We start from the raw sequence: 19,539 nt of genomic DNA, 5'->3' as shown, positions 1-19,539 counted from the left end.
TAGTTAAGTCAGCTTGAGGCCAACGCTGGAATAATGAGGCAGATAAATGGCACAGAAACAGATCTTACGAATAAGGTGACATTTCAAACCAATATGGTGGTAGGTTTCAATAACTCATGGCTGGACGTCTGGCTATCCAATATGAAAAAAGTAAAGGGAAGTTCCCATATCACACCATACTCAAAAATAAACTCCAGTTTATCGGCTCAGTTGGTAGAGCACGTGACTCTGGATCTTGAGGTTGTGAGTTTGAGCCCCACATTGGGGGAAGGAGGGTAAAGATTAGTTAAAAAATAAACTGCAGATGAATTAAATATTTAAACATAAAAATTCAATCGGACTTGGCTTCCCTGGGGGAAACTCAGAGGATGGAAGGGAAAATATCTTACCGATTTGACTATGTAAGAATTTAAAACTAATGGATGGCAAAAGACACTGAAAAATACTTAAGAGGTAAATGGCAAACTAATGGAAAATGTTTGCTACAAAGGATTAATCATCTTAATATATAAAAAGAAAACAACCCTAAAAGAAAAACAGGCGAAAGCTATGTATGGGAGATTCATAGTAGAAAAGAAAAAGGCCATTCAATATACGGAAAAAAAAAAAAATGTTCCTTTTCCCTGGCAATAAAAAAAAAAAGTAAATTCAAATGAGTTACTATTCACTTTTTAGACTGGCAAAGAGTAAAGCATGTCTGCGAGGTTGTGGGGAAAGGCCACTTTCAAGTTCTTGGCTGTAATATTAATTGAAATGTCTTTGGAGGACAAGTCAGCCTTATCTGTCAACATTTTAGATATACATGCCCTTTGACCCATCAGCTCAACTTCAGGAATTAGAACACGGAAATACGTTTACTGTGGCCATGCAACATTAATCATCAAAAGCAAACTAAATGTTAGATGAGGTGTCCTTCAATGGGGCCACAAATACAATGTCGCATCCACAGTGGCATATTATGTTGTCATTAAAGAGAACGAGGTGGGTGTGTATAAACTAAAGCATCTCATGAAGATGCATACACATTGCTAGAAAGATGGTTGACTATACCGCAAATTGTTAAGGGCGGTTACCTCTGGAGAGAGACCTGCTTCAAGCTGGAGCGTGAGCTAGGGACGTTTTTCCATATTGCCTCATGCTTTGAATTCCTTACCCCGAGCATGGATCACCCTTCCTTCCGCTGTCTCATCTGTGCTCCTTGGCCTGCTGGCCTGCTGGCTCCGTGTCAGAGCCGGCTGCTCATGCTCGCTCTATCCCGGGCCCAGGGATCATCTGGTGCCAGATCCTGGACGGCCACCTGGAGGAGGCTGAGCACCAGCTAGAATTCCTGAACGAGGTGCAGCAGTCCCTCGGAAAGTCTGAGGTCAGAGCTCTCTGGGGATATGGGTTGCTCCAGGATTCCGTGCCTCCCCCCCAACCCAGTTTCCAGTATCCAGCAGCCCATGCGGCCTGGACTCCTGCTTCACCCCCACCTACCCACTGCCCGGCTGGCATTGGTGCCAAAGACCTGGACCTGCCTCCCACAGGTGCTGGTTTTTCTCCAGGCCCTTCTGGCATCCCGGAAGCACACGGGGGAGCAGGAAGCCACTGCACTCCTGAAGGAGGCTGCAGAGCTACACTTCTCCAGCATGCAGGGCCTCCCCCTGGGCTCTGAGTACTTCGAAAAACTGGACCCCCTCTTCCTGGTCTGCATCGCCAAGGAGTACTTGTTCTTCTGCCCCAAGCAGGTTAGCAGAAGTCCTATCCTCATGGCGGGGGTCTGGAGCAGAGGTCTGGACAGAGGCAGGGACCTCACCTGGCTGGCCACCAGGCAGCTCTGTGCCCCTGCAGTTAGGGAACCCCTTCTCCTTCAAACTTGCATGTGTAGCATGTGAATCACCTGAAAGTTGTTCCAGGGCAGATTCTGATTTGGGGGGGGGGGCGGAGCTGGGGGGAGAGAGCCAGCCTCTGGAACAAGCTCCCAGATGATGCTCCCTCGAGCTGCTGGTCCACAGACCACACGTGGAGGAGCAGGGCACTAGCCGTGCCCCTGCCTTTATCCTAGAATAACCAGGTTCCTTTTTTCCAGAAGTCTTCTAAGAAGTCTGTTAGCCTTTACTTGTTTGCCTGTTTCCCTGGCCAGCCAAGATTCCGTGTGGGCAAGGATCCTGTCCCCCAGTGCCATGTAATGAGTCGTCCCACAAATATTTATCAAGTGCACTAACCATGTGCCAGACACCAGGTTAGGTACTGGGGACACAATAGCGAAAACCAAGTCCCCGCTCTCCGGAGCTTATGCTCTAGTCCTCGATGGCAAAGAGTGGATAATAAACATGTGGAATGAAGTAAAATTCCTGCACTGAAACAGGGTTTTCTGAGAGCTTTGGGAGTCTGTCTGGCATGGGGCAAACCGTACAGCCAGGCCCCGTGTTCCTCCAGCCCCGGTCACCAGGCCAGATGGTGTCTCCACTCCTTAAACAAGTCGCCATGATCCTGAATCCTGTAGTCAAAGCAGCGCCAGCTCTGATTGACCCTCTGTATGTGATGGCTCAGGTCAAGTACCTCTCAGGTGAGCCCAAGGGTCCCCCCACATCTGCTCATCTGTTCAGACATTGCCCCAGGTGAGCGCCCACAGGCCCCCGGCCTGGGGTGTTACACACACCCTCACCCAGGCTTGCCCGAATCTCTGGCCTCCACTCCCCTGAAACCCGCCTGACTTCCGTGGCCAGCAGGGGTCTCTCCCACCCGGCCTGCTGCTTGTTGCTTCCGTGCTCTGCGCCAGGTAATAGTCCCTGAACTTCCATTATTACACCAGGGCCGCGCCAACACTGGGCTCCGTGAGTCCTCAAAATAGACAGAAATTCCCTCAGGAGGTTTGCATTCTAGTAAGGGGAAATAGACAATAAACATAACAACTAAGCGCACCTGGTTGTTAGGACACAGTAATGCCATGGAGAAAAGTAAAGCAGGGGAGGGGAGGGGGTGGCAGGGTTGCAGTTTTTTCAAGGTAGTCCGGAAGGCCTCATGGGGAGGTGAGACCCTGTAGTATTAGGCTTTCAGAGCCTCAGAGTGGCCAGAGCGATACCCTTCCAGCTCTTTCCATCTCAAGGCCCAGGCCCTGGAGAGAGGGGGTGGGGGAGGGGAGAAGCCTCCACGGGAGCCTTATTGTCCTCTCTGAGTACTCTCCTGCACCCTGCTGTCTTGCACCCTGCGTCTGCCTGGAAGATAGGCTCATCTCTGGTGTGCTGGGGGCTTCCGAAGGATCCCAAATGCCAAGGCATGTGTCTGGCCTCTGGCACTGCCTTGTGGGTCACACTGTGCAGAGGGCTCCGCCCTCTTCATCCTCCAGCCCCCCAGTGTATGTGGGTTCCAGGCTTACCCACAGTTTCAGGGGCTCCTGGGTACGAGGCAAAGGCAGGAGCATGCCCCCAGGGGTGCTGCAGCTGCCAACAAGCAGGTTTCAGGCCAAAGCCAGGTCTCCAGCTGCTTAGGTTGCCATAGTGACATCTTCACAGTTCTGCAGCACACAAGGAAGGAGCAGGGAGTTGGGACCCACAAGCAGGTGCTCCCCACCCGCTAGGTTATGGACCCTGAGCAGGAACTGTTGAGAGACCTGGATGCAGAGGGAGGAGGACCTTCCTACCAGCTCAGTGCACCCCACCCTTGGGCGGCCACCGCTGCCCGCTGAGGGCCAGCTTGGCTGCAGGGAAACCCTGTAGCCCCCTAGTGCCTGGGCATTCAGAGCTCAGCCTTAAGAGCCAGTGGCCCTGGATTTCAATGCTGACTTGGTCCCTTGCAAGCTGAGTGACTTATCGTCACGGGGTTCCAGTCCTACAGCTAAAAGACACAGATAATACTGCCAATCTCGCAGGGCCGGGCAAATATTAAACCACCCTTTCTAAAGGTGCTTTGCATGTGTTGGGCATAGAGCAGGTGCTTCATAAGTTGGGGCTATTATAGTTGCCATTATTGTTAGGATTCATTCTGCTCTGAGGTGTGGGAATCAAGACTTAAGTGTTCCCCGGAGCTTCCAGACAGAGCAGTGACGTGACTTAGCCGTCTCCCTGAGGGTTACAGAGAGAAAGGAGGGGTCACACCCTGGTTCGAGTTTCCTGGCTTTTGTCTGGGTCAAGGCACAAACTGTAGTTCTGGTTTTAAGAAGAGAACTCTGAGTGAAACAGAACAGAACCAGGTCAAATGGCAACTTGGGTATTTCCGGGCAACGGGACATAGAAATTTCATTCTGCCTTTACGTACTGGGCCCTGGGAGTCCCCGGGGACCCCTGGATGTAGAGGCCTGTTTCTCATTCCTAGGAGAGTTAGAGAATGCCCAGAGCACTCTGCAGCGCTGCCTGGAGCTGGACCCCACCTCCGTGGATGCCCACCTCCTCATGTCCCACATCTACCTGGCACAGGGCAATTTTGCCATGTGTTCTCACTGCTTAGAGCTGGGCGTCAGCCACAACTTCCAGGTGGGGGTCCTCTATGCCCAGCCGCACACTCAGCACCCAACGGCCCACCCAGCTGCAGCCCCTATTTGCCCCGGGGGGGAGGGTAGCCCCAGGAGCTCCCTGCAGCCTTCAGACCCTTCTGCTGGCCAAAGGCAGGGGCAGGCTCAGTGGGCTTCTGGCACTTTCTCCAGGCTGGGTGCTGTGAGTAGCCGCAGCAGCATGCCAGAGCCCCATGCCCCACTGTGCTCCTCTAGGTCCGAGACCACCCCCTCTACCACTACATCAAGGCCAGGGCCCTCAACAAGTCTGGGGACTATCCAGAAGCCATAAGGACACTGAAAATGATCATAAAATTACCAACTCGGAAGATGGAAGAAGGCAAGAAGTTCCGTGGGCCCTCTGTACAGCCCAGCGAGCGGGTGTCCATCCTACTGGAACTGGCAGATGCCCTCCGGATGAATGGGGAGCTGGTAAGAGATGGCATGCTCTCTTCCCTTGGGACTGGGGCATTTGGAGGTCCAGGGTAATCAACCCAGGCTCTTTGATTCTGGCTGATGTTTATTTGTGCTACTATTTGAGCCTTTATTCATTTGGAAGCACATCTTCCCCCTGCCTAAAGGCTTCAGAGGCTCCCACTGCCCTCAAGATAAAGTCCAAACCCTACTGGGTCCTGCATGATCTATCCCCTGCCTACCTCACTGTCCCCACGAGGATCCCACGCAGGCAGAGCACAGAGGCCCATGAGGGCAGCCGCAGGTGGTCAGGCAGACTGGGCGATGTAGAGCTCCAGTGGATGTCATCATCCCACCACAATCTTTATGAACTGTGTCCCCTTGGAGTTTCGTGGTATACAATTTGCTCAACTGTATGAGGCAGCGCTGGGGCCTTGGAGGGGCTGGGTAGGCAAAGGCAGCGAGCACCTGAGCATCCCATGCTGGTGTAAAGGAGCAGCGGAGAGCACAGAGGCGGGGAGGGGGAGAGCTGGCTCCCCATGCTCCCTTGGCCCCGCTGTCCTCACTCACCCACCCACTCACCCGGAAGCAGTTTGTCAGCAGAGCTTCAAGACCATTTCTGTGATCCACCGGTACGGGGGCATCTGGCCTCCTGGGAAAGTCCTGCCATCAAGAAGGAACAGCCCGTGAGGGCCTTTCTCCTTAAAAGTTAAAAATTGCCTTCTGGGCAAAGATGGCGATGCAGAAGCCTGTTGGTTGTACTTTCCTCCTTTAAATCTGCCAAAAGGAACACAAGACTTAAAAGTGGGGAAGGAATCTCCATCTATAACAAAATCAGGGATGGGCCGCATCCCAGAAGAGTTGATTAAACCGGTCATTTATTCGGCTAGTGATTGAGGGCCACCTATATGCCAGGCGCCATGTGAGGGCTGGGGATAGAGGAGAGCAGCCCGCAAGGTCCCTGTCCTTTCAGAACTTACCGTCCGTGGGGGAGAGAGAAAGCAGGGTGCCATCAGTGGGACCTGAGGTTCCAGCATTTGCTTGAAACTTTCTGGAGATGTGGTCAAACCAGGAAAAGCAGGGGCATTCCGCTTTTGGAAAGGGAGGACCACTGGACAAGAACTCTTTGCTAAAATGCGTCCTTGCTTCTCTCTGTCCGGACTCCTTTCTAGGAGACGTGGGCCAGAGGAAAGGAAGGAGGGAAATGACCGGAAAATCAGTTCCGCAGCTGGCTTTGCTAGGATGACAGATCTGCAAACTGAGGCCTTCCCTGTGAGCCAAGGGTTCCATCCTGACCCCCCAGCTTCTCACAAAGTCTACCCCAAAAGGGAGGACCCACAGAAAGCTCAGAGGAGGGCGCCTGGGTGGCTCAGTTGGTTAAGCGACTGCCTTCGGCTCAGGTCATGATCCTGGAGTTCCGGGATCGAGTCCCACATCAGGCTCCCTGCTCGGCAGGGAGTCTGCTTCTCCCTCTGACCCTCCTCCCTCTCATGCTCTCTGTCTCTCATTCTCTCTGTCTCGAATAAATAAATAAAATCTTAAAAAAAAAAAAAAAAAAAAAAAAAAAAAAAGAAAGCTCAGAGGAAATGTGCTTTCTAGGGTGGCTGTGCTAGGCCCTCTCCCTCCCCAGCCCCGTTCCTGAGAAAAGGGAATGAAAATCTCATTTGAGAATGAGCAGTGATCAGATGGGATCCAAAATGGTGGTTATAGGGAAGGAAGGAGGCGAGGGAGAGAGGAAAGAAGGAAGGGAGGAGGGAAGAAGGGAGGAAAGGTAGGAAGGAGGGAAGGAAGGATGGGAGGGAATGAAGGAAGGCAGGAAAGAGAGAAAAGGACAGAGGGAGGAAAGAGGAGAGAGGAAACAAAATCACAAGCCAAAGACAAGTGAGGGTTACACTTTGGGAGAAAGAGTATTATACAAAATAAAAGAAATATTTATTTATTTATTTAGTTGTCTTTTTTTTTTTAAGATTTTATTTATTTATTTGACAGAGAGAGATAGCGAGAGCAGGAACACAAGCAGGGGGAGTGGGAGAGGGAGAAGCAGGCTTCCCGCGGAGCAGGGAGCCCGATGTGGGGCTCGGTCCCAGGACCCTGGGATCATGACCTGAGCCAAAGGCAGACGCTAAACGGCTGAGCCACCCAGGCGCCCCTAGAAGAAATATTTTAAAAAAACAAAAACTTTTCTGCACTCAGTGAAAATAAAAAGAACATGAACTCTTGTAAAAACCAGCTCAAAGCAGAGCACCAGAGGTCCACAGAGGGGTTCAGCTAGCAGAATTAGACAGTAAGCACAGGAAGCAGTGATCCGTTAGTCCCACTAGAAAAAACAGAAAGTGGCTGAACCCTTGCTGAGGCTCTCTGATGGAGGAAAGGGTTGAGAAAAATCACTGAAGTGATTTGAGAGGATGATGGATAAGAGAGAGACAGCAGATAGCCAGCAAACGCAAAATCAACGTTCCTGCAGAAGCGAGAAGAAACGGAACCCGGGACACGTCAGAGATGGACCAGAATGATTCCTTTAGAGGAGACACAATACAGTGACCCGGAAAGGCACTCTGTGCTGGAGAAATAGCAGTACAATATTAAGACCAAGAAATATCCTAATAGTAATGTCCTAATGAATTTACAAGAATCAAGGATTCACAATGTCATTGAAGGTTCTGACAAGCATCTGGGTAGGGAGCATATTACCCGCTGTGAGAAAAAAAAAAAAATCAACTTGGCCTCAGACTTTTACTCAACAATACTAAATTCAGGAAGACAACAGAACAATATTTATAAAATGTTGAGGGGGGAGGGTGTCCCCCCAGGATAGCTTTCATGTATGAAAGCAATAAAGGATACTCTAAAAATTCAAATAACTCCAGAATTATGGTGTTAATTAAACCTTTCTGAAAAATCTACTTGTCTATGTAATCCAGACAACTAAAAACACAAAAGAAAATGAAGGGTTTTTTTTTTAAATACTTAATTTTTTTAAGATTTTATTTATTTATTTGACAGAGAGAGAGACAGCGAAAGAGGGAACACAAGCGGGGGAGTGGAAGAGGGAGAAGCAGGCTCCCCACCGAGCAGGGAGCCCAATACGGGGCTAGATCCCAGGACCCTGAGATCATGACCTCAGCCAAAGGCAGACGCTTAACAACTGAGCCACCCAGGCGCCCTGAAAATGAAGTTTTTTATAAGTGGGAAAAAAATTTGAGCTGTAAAAGGACACATAGAACTAATCTAAATAAATCTAAATATAATTACATTGAAATACGGTCATTTCAACTCAAAGCCAGCGTAATTGCTAAGTTCTTGAAATAAAAGTTATTGAAGTCAAAATAACAATAGTATCCCATAAAAAATTCAGAGAGGAGGATGGGAAGGGGAGGTGGGGTTACTGTAAGCATGCTAGTTTTTTCCATCTTTATAGAGTGTGAAACAAAAAGTTTACAGAAAATGTGTCTTGATAGAAAGATGACTTTTTTTTTTAAAAGATTTTATTTATCTATTTGACAGAGATAGACACAGTGAGAGAGGGAACACAAGCAGGGGGAGTGGGAGAGGGAGAAGCAGGCTTCCCACTGAGCAGGGAGCCCGATGTGGGGCTCGATCCCAGGACCCTGGGATCATGACCTGAGCTGAAGGCAGATGCTTAACGACTGAGCCACCCCAGGCGCCCCAGAAAGATGACTCTTGGTAGAATTTAAAAGAGACGATTTCCACCACTTTTATCAAGAGTTAGGAAGAAAAGAAAGCAGACCACACGTAAAGGCAGGAATGAAGTCAAACACAGCAGCATATAAAAATGAAAACAAAGCAAGTTGACAGAAAACCTGAGAATGTATCTATGATAATAAAATTGTAAATGAAATAAATGTAGCTATTAAATAAAAGAGGCATTAGAGTGGTTTAAACAAACAGAGGGAACCCTTACTGTCTGTACTTCAAAAACCAAAGGACCCACCCAAAATGGTAGTAAAAACATGGTACAAACATACAAAGCAAACAAAAAGAAAGCAGAGGTTGAGGAAGAAATGTCTGGTAAGGCTGAATCCAAGTCAAAAAGGACCAAAATGGGGAAAGAGAGTCACTTTGTTAAAATAATCAAGGGGACAAATATAATGAAGAAATAATTCAAATAGACTTTTTGTACCAAATACCATAACATTAAAATACTTTTGGGGCACCTTGGTGGCTCAATGAGTTAAGCATCTGCCTTCAGCTCAGGTCATGATCTCAGGTCCTGGGATCGAGCCCCAGGGGTGAGGGGGGTCTCCCTGCTCAGCGAGGAGTCTGCTTCTCCCTCTGTCCCTCTCCCTGTTCCTGCATGAGCATGTGCGTGTGTGCGCGCACTCTCTCTCTCAATAAATAAGTAAAATCTTTAAATAAACAAATTAATAAGAATAAAAATAAAACATACCTTTGACCAAAAGCAGGGAAGTACAAGGAGATGTGTCCATAGGTCTCTAACAGGAAGGAATCGCCAGCAGACATCGAGGTGCTAAGGAACAGGCTGGTTCTTACAGTTGAAGGTTTCTGTGCCCCCAGCTAGCCGGGCACCTTCCCCCTGCCATCCCCCAGGAACAGTGGTTGTGGACATTGAAGGGCTGTCTCTCCCTTCTGCCACTGGAGCCTCTCTGCAGGTGGATGGGAGCCATCCTATCCTTGGCTTCCGTGTAGCAGAACTGCTCCCAGCTGTCTCTCTGTTTCCTTTCTCTTCCGGGGTTAGAAGTGGGAAGAGGGATCACTTTAAGTCTCCTCCAAGAGGTTTCAAGTGTTGTCAGGCCACCTGTGGTGGGCAACAGCTCAAGGAGGGTCTGTTGGCTTCCCATGTCCCAGCATGAGGCCACCAAGGTCATGCAGGATGCCATCAACGAGTTCAGTGGCACACCAGAGGAGATCCGCATCACCATCGCCAATGCGGACTTGGCCCTGAGCAAGGGGAACGTGGACATGGCGCTGAGCCTGCTGAGGAACATCACGCCCAAGCAGCCCTGCTACACGGAAGCCAAGGAAAAGATGGGCAACATCTACCTGCAGACCCGCAAAGACACCCGCCTCTACATCGGCTGCTACAGGTAAGCCCCAGGCGGCGGCACCCTTCCGGCCTCGGCTCCAGCGGTGTTTTAGGGAGTGTTTCCTCCAGATTATGTTTTTTCCACCTGGGTCTCCAGTCCGCGTCCTCCAAGTGTGTTAGATGCAAGTACAGAATTTCCTGTGGGGCAGAATTTGAGTGTGCTCAGTCAGGACGGCTCATTGCTGAGTCCTGAAGATCCGGAACTGAATCTGTCCTGCTTGGCTGCCCTGTGTGGCCCCACATTCTGGTGGGAACCATGGGAATGTGCTTCTGCCCTGGCCCCTGACTCTGCCTGTCCCTGAAGAAATGTCCAGTGACTTGATGTGGCCGATGAGAGGGGCAAGAACGGGGAGAGCTGGGGTTAGAAGCCCTGTCTATATACTTTGACACGGGGGCCTCCAAAGTACCTTCCCAGCCCCTCCCTCAAACAAAACTCTGCCTCCTCAATCCAGGTGGGAGGCGGTGCTGGGGGTGGGGTGGGGTGGGGGAGGTGAAGCCAAGAGCAGTGGGAAACCAATAAACAGTGGAGTGGTCACATGGAGTTTTAGAAAGTGCAGGATGCCTGCTTATGCAGAGGGATCTGGGGGGTGGGGGGGTGTTTAAGAGTGGAGGCCAGAGGGGTGGATGGAAGCTCTGGCATGATCCAGAAAACAGACAAGGAGAGCCTAGACTAAGGTGGCTAACCCAGGCCCTCATGCACAGTGGGCTTTCAAGGAGTACTGAGTGATGAATGGATAAATGGATGAATGAATTAGTGGGAAAGAAGAGGAGGAGGTGGATTCAGAAACATGAAAGATGTACAGGTCTGAGCTAAGTTTTTGGTTGCTTTTGCAGGGAGCTCTGCGAACACCTGCCTGGTCCCCACACCAGCCTGCTACTGGGTGATGCTTTCATGAACATTCAGGAGGTGAGTGAAAGCCTCATGGCCTTGCCAAGTGGTCCCCCGATCTCACTCTTCTCTCCAGTGGGAGAGAAGAGAGACAGAGAGAGAGAGACCTCTGGACACTTTCCCACCAGCCCGAAAAGGCCCTGGAGGTTTATGAGGAGGCCTATAGAAAGAACCCACACGATGCATCCCTGGTCAGGAGGATCGGGCAAGCCTATGTGAAGACCCACCAGTACACCAAGGTCAGGCTAGGTTGGGGTGGGGAGGTGGGGGCAGCCCAGCAGAGAAGAGGGAGGAGGATGCATGAGTAGGAGGGTCTGGATGGGAGGGGAGTGGCTGCATTTCCACCCTAGCTCCCTGCTGAATGGGGTACCAAGGGGAGAATTCAGAAGCCAGCCACCCACCCCCACCCAGCACACACTCCTGCTCAGCTTGAGCCCTCTGCAGCTGGGAGGGCCTTTCCATCTCAGGCTTCTGTGTTCTGGAGGGACACACAGGTGTGGTGGCCACTGAGGGAACGCAGTGTGAGGCATTCAAGGTAGAACCAAACCCAATGCCAGTATTTCCTGTTTGCCCTAAGGCAATTAATTATTATGAGGCCGCACAGAAGATCAGTGGACAGGACTTTCTGTGCTGTGATCTGGCTGAGCTGCTCCTGAAGTTAAAGAAATTCAACAAGGCAGAGAAAGTTCTGAAACAAGCACTGGAACATGACTTCGGTGAGGCCATGTCCTAAAGTCTCTCCCCCAGCATACTGCGGCCCCCTCTGCCCCCTCTCCCGACTCTTCTCCTGCAGAGTGATGCAGGGGTCCTGAGCCCAGTCCCCTCCCTCCCCCATCCCTGGCTTCCCAGGGGCCAGAGAACACTGATTTGGGTTTCCATTTTGCAGTCAAAGACATCTCGACCATGATGAACGATGTCAAGTGCTTGCTTTTGCTGGCAAAGGTTTATAAGAGTCATAAAAAGGAAGATGTGGTGGGAACTTTGAATGAGGTAATTGACAACAGACAACAGACTCAAGCTCTTTATCTGCCGTTTCCTGATGGGAGCTATAAAAGGAAGGATAGGACTGCAGGTCTGGAAGGCTCCAGGCCTGGCCCTCAAAAGAGGACCTAGGTTACACCTCAGACCTCTGCCTTCCATTTATTCCCACACCTGTGCTCTTCGTTGATGGTGCCCCAAAGTGCCCAAAGGCTGGCTGGGCCGGGCTGGGGAAGGCAGGGAGGAAGAAGGTGCCCTTGTCCTCAAGGATGCTGGTGGTGATAATACTGGACAATGCTGGTTGCACAGCAGTAGGCTTTTTGCTTTCTTATTAATTCTCACAGCGGCCCGTTGAGATAAGCACTGTGACATTCCTGTTCCACAGATGAGGCTCCAAGAGATTAAGAAATGTACCCAACGTCACACTGCTAGTCAATGCTGGAGCTGAGATTGGAACCAGGTCTGACCTGATCCAACCGAAGCTCTTTCCCCACCGGGCTGCCCCAAGGGGACACTTCCCAGCCATTCCCGCCATACCTTCCTCGCTCTTTCTAGCAAGGGCGTCGCCAGCCACTTGTTCCTGGGGGGCGTTCTGCGGGGGTAGAAGCAGAGCCCACTCTCTCACTGCTGGAGGTGATTTAGTCCCTTGCTTCCCATTGGATTCCCACTCCTGTTTGGCCCTTAGAAAGCCCAAAGCTTAACCCTGGCGTCTTCGTTCCTCTCGTTCCGATGCTCCCCGGTTACTCGCTTGACCCTTTTATGTCGTGGATATTTGCAGACGCTGCCTCAAATTCCCGGCAGGGCAATACTCAGTGCATATGGGTCTATCAAACCCCAGCCTGCTCTGAGCACCTACTGTGTGCTTGTTCTCGTGCCAGTTAGACACGGGAAGTAGCAGGGTGTCATGGAAACAGGTAAACAAGTACAGTCCAGTAGAGTGTTTTGTTTGGGTGCCTTTGCTTCTCCTCCTGCCCCAGAGGCAGAGTCAGCTGAGTAGTCAGCCAGTGGCCTTGCCTGTCCAGAGTGACCCAGATTTGCTCAAGGGCACTTGAGATGCCCTTTCTGAGAATCTGCTGACACGGAAACAAGAGCGTGGGGACTTGTTGTGAATTGGCCTGAGATCTAGCACATCAGGCTCTAAGTCTCTGATCCTGAGTTTACTGGTCTCCCCAGGCCATGGACCTCCAGTCTCGGATACTGAAGCGCGTTCCACTGGAGCAACCAGAAATGACCGCCCCCCAGAAGCAACTGGCAGCCTCCATCTGTGTCCAGTTTGGGGAGCACTACTTGGCAGAGAAGGAGTTTGCCAAGGCCGTGCGGTCTTATAAGGATGCCCTCTTCTACTCACCTGTCGACAATAAGGTGGGGTCCTCAAAGCCAGAACCAGCCCCTTCTCTTGGGCCATGATGTCTTGCTGACACCCTTGCTGAGGGGTAGAGGCCAGGTCCTTTCCTGGGCCGCCCTGAGGAGCTGCAGGTGTAAGGGCCCGGGGCCGCTGGTGTGGGGAGCCTGCTTTAGCTGACCCCGGGGCCCTCAGCCATCACAGCCGTTGGACCGAGGCTGGGAAGCCTCCCTTTGGACAGCCATTGTGGGAGGTAGAGCGGGAAAGGTGCTGCCGGAAGTCATGTTAGTCTGGCATTTCCAGGTCCCCCTTGGAGGTGGGGACACAGTGAGAGCTGTAGCTGCCAGGGGCCTTCAGGCACAAAGCCAGACTAAGCTTCCAAGGAGGTTTAGGGTCATGCGGGAGGTATGGCCCACATGAGGCGATGGTGGCTGGAGTCCACACTAGGAGAACGGAGGAAGAGCTTAGTGCCACTCTGCCGGGCCATTCATTCATTCATTCATTCATTCATTCATTCATTCATTCATTTAACACGCGCTCATTTGGGGCACCTGGGTGGCTCAGTCGGTTAAGCGTCTGCCTTCGGCTCAGGTCGTGATCCCAGAATCCTGGGATCGAGCCCCACAGGCTCTCTGCTCAGTGGGAAGCCTGCCTCTCCCTCGCCCTCTGCCTGCCTCTCTGCCTCCTTGTGCTCTCTGTCTCCTTCTGTCAAATAAATAAATAATTAAAATCTTTAAAAACAAACAAAAAAACAAAGCATGCACTCATTTAAGAGAGATCTCATATGCACCAGGCTCAGTGCTAGGCCCGGGAGACAATGCGCCAAGACCTGTCCCTGCCCATAGACTGCCTCGGGAAGGGGGACAGATGAGCACACTTGCAGTTCCAATGCCACACAAAACGTGCCTGCATGTGGGTCCGCACACTGTGGGAACTCAGAAGACGGGCACCTGGCCCGGAGTCTGGGGCACAGAAGGCGGCCCAGAGGTGGTTTGGTCAGAGCCGGAGCTGAGGGATAAGTACGAGTTACCCAGGCCCCAAGTGTCAGAGGTTAGTTAGTAAAACACATGGTATGATTGGAGTACTGGTGAGGGAAAAGGGGAGGGCCAGAGACCTATTGTGAAGGCAGAACTAAGAGAAATGGGTGATGAGAGCTGGAGACATCAGTCTCCGCGTTTTCCCATGATGCTCACTGGTCGATTCTGTCTGGTCTTGTCGCAGGTGGTGCTGGAGCTGGCGCGGCTCTACCTCCTGCAGGGGCAGTTGGACTTGTGCGAGCAGCACTGTGCCATCCTCCTGCAGTCGGAGCAGAACCATGAGACCGCCTCAGTGGTATGCGGCCGCCGGACCTTCTGCCTGCCCTCCCCAGGCTCCCTGTGACCGCCCGAGGGCTGCTGCCTAGCCCCAGAACTCAGACACCTGGCCACCCTGGCCCCAGGGGCGGCCAGGCAGAGGGGACGGAGCACAGGGGCCGGCTGCCCTTCACGCGGTAGGGGGTGGGCTGGCAGCCGGGGGCAACGTCATGGGGGAGGCAGGGAGGCTGATTCCCCCCCGTGGCTGGGGGTGGGGGGTGGTGAACCACACCCATAGTTGGTGAAAGCAAGGGTGGGACAGGTTCCTGGGTTTACAGAAGTGTGTGGGAAAAGGCCTCTCCTGTCTTGACTTCTCTCCTCCCTAACACCCAGCCAGCCACCAGGGCTACCCCACAGAAGAGGGGAGCCCTCATTCCACCTCCACTGCCTATGGCCGGCAGTTCTCAGACACGAGCCGAGGGGCTGGTTCTGCTGCCTGTCAAAGGGTCCCACTGGTGTCCACCCCTGGGCTTATCTTCCCACTTCCGTCCTCGCCCCAGCTCTCCCCCCGCCCCAGGCAGGCCCTTCCTTCTGGGCTCCTCCTGTGGCCGCTTCTCCCTGTGCCCCGAGAGGCTCCCCTGGAAGTCCTTTCCCACCTGCCCTGCTTATCCCCACCCCAGGCCAGCCTCCCCACCCCCGCCCCCAGGCCCCTGCGAACTGCTGCCAGGAATTCTGGAGCACCATGTGTTTTCTGATAGATGATGGCTGACCTGATGTTTAGAAAACAGAAATACGAAGCCGCTGTCGATCTCTACCGCCAAGTCCTGGAGAAAGCGCCAGGTAACTGCCTGCATCAGTTCCCACCCCGCAAGGGCTGCTCTCCCGGAGAAGGGTGGGCCCCCTCCCCTCCTTCCTGACTGGGCAGAGGAAGCCCCTTCCTCTCTGATTGTTCCCAGAGAGGCAGGAAACTGATAAAGCCCCGATGGAACATGCTGGCCCTTCCTGAGTCCAAGGGGCCAGTTCCTGGTCTCAGGCAGGGCAGTGCTTGGCACAGGACCCAGGAGAGCCTGTCTGTCCCCGCATCACAGCCATTGGACTGGATGTGGCCCCCTTCTGAGGTCACAGCACCTGGAGGTGGCTAGAAATTCTCCCTGATTAGGTAGCTACATTTCCCCTCACTGCAATATCAAAGCACCCCTCTTGCCGGGGCAGGGACCATACTTGAAGCTCAGACTTGAGCCCCCACAGGCCCACAACCAGCTCTGCCTAGAGGCCCAGCAGAGTGCTGCTGTTAGGAGTGCGAATCCTGGAGCCAGATGGCCTATGTTTAACTCAAGCTCTTCCACTCACCAGCTGTGTAACCGTTGGCAGAGAACTTCTTTGTGTCTCAGTTTCCATCATCTGTGAAATGGGAAAAATAGGTACCTCGTTGTGTGGTTAATATATAGGTAAAGCACTTCCTGCCACATACTGTACAAGTGTTAGCTATTATTACTGCTTTTCAGTATGATTATTATTATTCTCTCAACTTTGGAGACCAGTGGAGACATTGAAGCTGCTGGGATGTCCCTGCTCAGCCCAAATGGGCAGTGTCTGCTGGTCCCCTCACTTCTCCATGCCTGCCCACCGCACCCAACAGGACTTAGCTAGTGGTTATCACAGCCTGAATATTTCTGCTCTCTTATTTTAGACAATTTTGTGGTATTGAATAAACTAATTGATCTGCTATGGAGAAGTGGCAGACTTGAAGATGCCCCTGCCTTCTTTGAATTGACCAAGAGGATGTCCAGCCGCGTTCCTTTGGAGCCAGGGTTCAACTACTGCAGAGGCATCTACAGCTGGTGAGTTGGGGCGGGGGGGGGGGGGTGGGGGGGGGTGGGGGTGGGGGCGGTAGGGAAGGGGGCTGTCAGGGCAGTTGTAGGCAGGGGCTTCTTCCTAGCAGACACGCTGGGCTTCTGCAGAAATCCAGCCTGCAGATCAGGGAGAGCAGCGATCCAGCCCCGCTGTGTGCAGACTCAGGGAGTGGCTCCTGCGTGTCCCTGCCCTCCCTGGCCCTCAGTTTCCCTCTCTGGTTCTTGGATTTCTCTTCTCCGCTACAGGCACATAGGGCAACCCAACGAAGCACTGAAGTTCCTAAACAAAGCGCGCAAGGACAGCACTTGGGGCCAGAGTGCCACCTACTACATGGTGCAGATCTGTCTGAACCCAGACAACGAGATCGTGGGCGGAGAGGTTTTTGAGAACCTGGTGGCTGAGAGCAAGTAGGGGCCCGGCTGACCTGGGGGCGGGGGCGCAGGGGCAGGACCCTGGGAAAGGCGGGGAGAGCCACGCGCGGCGAGGTCCAGGCCGAGTGAGGGCCCCGCGGTTCCCGGGTTCCGGTGTCCAACGGCCGCAGCTCCACCGACAGGAAGGACTCAGAGCAGCACGGCGTGCGCACCGCGGAGAAGCTGCTGCGTGAGTTCTACCCGCGCTCGGCCTGGGGCCAGACCCAGCTGCGGCTCCTGCAGAACCTCTGCCTGCTGGCCACCCGGGAGAAGGCCAACGTGGAGGCGGCGCTGGGCACCTTCATCGAGATGGCGCAGGTTGAGGTGGGCCGGCGCGCGGGGCGGGCGGCGGGGGGCGAGGCTGGGGGCCCGGCGCGCCGACGCCCGCTCCCACCCCCCCACCCCCGCCCCGTGTGCAGAAGGACAGCGTACCCGCCCTGCTGGCCACGGCACAGGCCTACGCGCTGCTGAAGCAGGTCCCCAAGGCGCGCACGCAGCTGAAGCGTCTGGCCAAGGCCCCGTGGGCGCTGGGCGAGGCGCAGGATCTGGAGAAGAGCTGGCTCCTCCTGGCTGACCTTTACTGCCAGGGCGGCAAGTTCGACCTGGCCACCGAGCTGCTGCGGCGCTGCATGCAATACAACAAGGCAGGGGGCGCGCTGCCGTCGGGGAGGGGGGACGCCAGGTGGAGGCGGGGCGCAAGGGGCGCGTGGACGTCGGGGGCAGAGGAGGTGCGGGTTGGAACCCGCTGAGAAGAGGCCGGACAAAAGGGGGGCATATGCACGCTAGAGCAAGATGGGAACGGGGGCCCGGGGGCAGGTGGGGGTAGGGGGACGGGGCAAGGCAAGAGGAGGCTCACCGGGTCGGGCAGCCAAGAGAGATGGGAAGGGTTCAGGGGGTCGAGGGGCGTGGGGGTCAGAGCAGGAGGGCTGTGGGGAAAGGGGTCATGCACGCGTCGGGGTAGCCTAGAGGGGGAGAAAAGTTGACCCCTTGCAAAGGTGGGAGATGCTGCTGGAGTCCCTGAGAGGTTCAAGTTAATGCGGCTCACCACCCTCCTTTGACCCCCCCCTCCCCCGCGGGTTGTACCCTGTGCTGGGACCGGGTGTGGCTTTCCCTACAGTCCTGCTGCAAGGCCTATGAGTACATGGGCTTCATCATGGAGAAGGAGCAGTCCTACAAAGACGCAGCCACCAACTACGAGCTGGCCTGGAAGTACAGTCATCGTGCCAGCCCTGCCATTGGTAAGGCCAGCAGCCGCGGTGCATGTGGGCGAGGAGGGACATGGGCAGGCGGCCCACTACCCTGGCTCTTGGGTAGTTAGGGTGCCACTGTCTGTGTTCCCTGTGCCCCTGGACAGGCTTCAAACTCGCTTTCAACTATTTGAAGGACAAGAGATTTGTGGAGGCCATTGAAGTCTGCCACCATGTAAGCCCCTGGGAGACATTGAGGGTGGGGGTAGGGGGCTGGGTGAAGTGACTTGGTCCTGGGGCAGGGACAGACACCCCTGGCCTGACGCTGCACCCCCTTTCTCCCTCTGCCCCAGGTCCTCAGAGAGCATCCTAACTACCCCCAAATCAGAGAAGAAATTTTGGAAAAGGCCCAAGGGTCTCTGAGGCCCTAGGTGTGGTCAGTGGGAGCCAAGGCGGGTGGAAGCCATCAAGCTACAGATGTTTCACAGAGGGGTTGGGAAGTGGGGCAGGGGAGAAGAGATTCAGAAAATGACATATTCTTACCCATTGCTATATTGTGTGTGGTTTATTTGAATCATGCCTCATCGGGTCTAAGGGGCATCCCAAAGCTTTGTGTTTTTAAGGCACAAGAGGCAATTTTGCTCTGAGGAAGAGAGGGATCCTCCAGCCTAGCTTATGCTGGGCTCCTTGGGCACCTTCTTCCATTTTTATTCCAGACTCTGTGAGGGAGCAGAGGGCAACAAAGAGGTGGTTTAAAAAACAAGTTCCCTACCGCTATTGTCATATTATTCTGTCAATTTATAAATGCCTCCCCTCTCCTCTCTGGTCTCCAGACCCCCAGAGCTCAAGAAGCAACTGCTCCTCCCTGCCCTGCCGGCCACACCATCCTGCCCGGCTGGGGCACAGACAGGAGGACCAGCTCAGAGGGTCCCAGAGCTGAGGCTCTGTGTGAGGGAGGCCATCATCCTGCAGCTTGTGAGGGCCCTTGGCTCACTCTGTCCATAAATTCTGTCTCCCCAAGTCCTCTGCTGGTCTCTGCTGCTCCTCACTGGTTTGGGACAAACCTGATTACCCATGCCTGGTACAGGGAAATACAGCCCAAGAAAAAATAGTTCCCACTTCACATTTTCTAAAAGACACTGACAAACAAATTTATCCTCCAGAAACCCTTTTCACCCCTCGGGGGACACAAGCAGTGACCCCTATTTAGATGAATTATGTTACTTGTAACGGGCAAGAGGGTGACAGAGGTCACTTTTGCTCCAGCTCCCAACACCTCTCGTTTTTCATGATGGCAGTAATGGGCCAGTCTGGCTTAGAGGAACAAACTCTGAACTGGGAGTCAGGAGTGTGACCTTCCCAAGACCATCCGCTCTTTGGACCTCAGTGTCCCCCTCTGTGGCAGGACATTAGACTAGATGTGCGTGTTCCCAAACCATGACACAAATCCCTGCCAGTGATATACAGCAAACATTTTACAATTTAATAACTATGTGTTTAAATATCATTGTTACATAACAGAGAAAAATAACTAGTATGATGAACTCATGAATTCCTGAGTGCTGTTAACTCAGAATGGTTCTACCTTCTAAGCGTATCAATGTAATTGATGTAAAGCAAAATACTTAGTATGAGTAGAA

General features: G+C 53.1%; 1 protein-coding gene across 1 annotated transcript in view; it reads left to right on the top strand.

Moving 5' to 3' along the window:
* TTC21A (tetratricopeptide repeat domain 21A) overlaps positions 1-18,392 on the top strand; it is a 31,707-nt gene extending 13,315 nt beyond the window's left edge. The window contains exons 10-29 of the mRNA XM_045904024.3: positions 1,266-1,363; positions 1,527-1,727; positions 2,419-2,548; positions 4,294-4,451; positions 4,685-4,900; positions 9,710-9,948; positions 10,782-10,854; positions 10,965-11,075; positions 11,414-11,552; positions 11,723-11,826; positions 12,988-13,176; positions 14,378-14,488; positions 15,207-15,288; positions 16,139-16,289; positions 16,548-16,709; positions 16,856-17,036; positions 17,132-17,356; positions 17,830-17,950; positions 18,067-18,134; positions 18,253-18,392. Of these exons, the coding sequence (XP_045759980.1) occupies positions 1,266-1,363; positions 1,527-1,727; positions 2,419-2,548; positions 4,294-4,451; positions 4,685-4,900; positions 9,710-9,948; positions 10,782-10,854; positions 10,965-11,075; positions 11,414-11,552; positions 11,723-11,826; positions 12,988-13,176; positions 14,378-14,488; positions 15,207-15,288; positions 16,139-16,289; positions 16,548-16,709; positions 16,856-17,036; positions 17,132-17,356; positions 17,830-17,950; positions 18,067-18,134; positions 18,253-18,330 (2,837 nt within the window). The 3' untranslated portion in view covers positions 18,331-18,392. The remainder of the gene's footprint in view (positions 1-1,265; positions 1,364-1,526; positions 1,728-2,418; positions 2,549-4,293; positions 4,452-4,684; positions 4,901-9,709; positions 9,949-10,781; positions 10,855-10,964; positions 11,076-11,413; positions 11,553-11,722; positions 11,827-12,987; positions 13,177-14,377; positions 14,489-15,206; positions 15,289-16,138; positions 16,290-16,547; positions 16,710-16,855; positions 17,037-17,131; positions 17,357-17,829; positions 17,951-18,066; positions 18,135-18,252) is intronic.
* The last annotated feature ends 1,147 nt before the right edge of the window (positions 18,393-19,539 follow it).

Source organism: Mirounga angustirostris, unplaced genomic scaffold (genome assembly GCF_029215605.1).
Source record: "Mirounga angustirostris isolate CCGP_5_RB_7025 unplaced genomic scaffold, mMirAng1.0.hap1 SCAF_1, whole genome shotgun sequence".
In the NCBI taxonomy this organism is placed as follows: domain Eukaryota; kingdom Metazoa; phylum Chordata; class Mammalia; order Carnivora; family Phocidae; genus Mirounga; species Mirounga angustirostris.
This window is presented reverse-complemented; position numbering and strand designations above follow the sequence as displayed.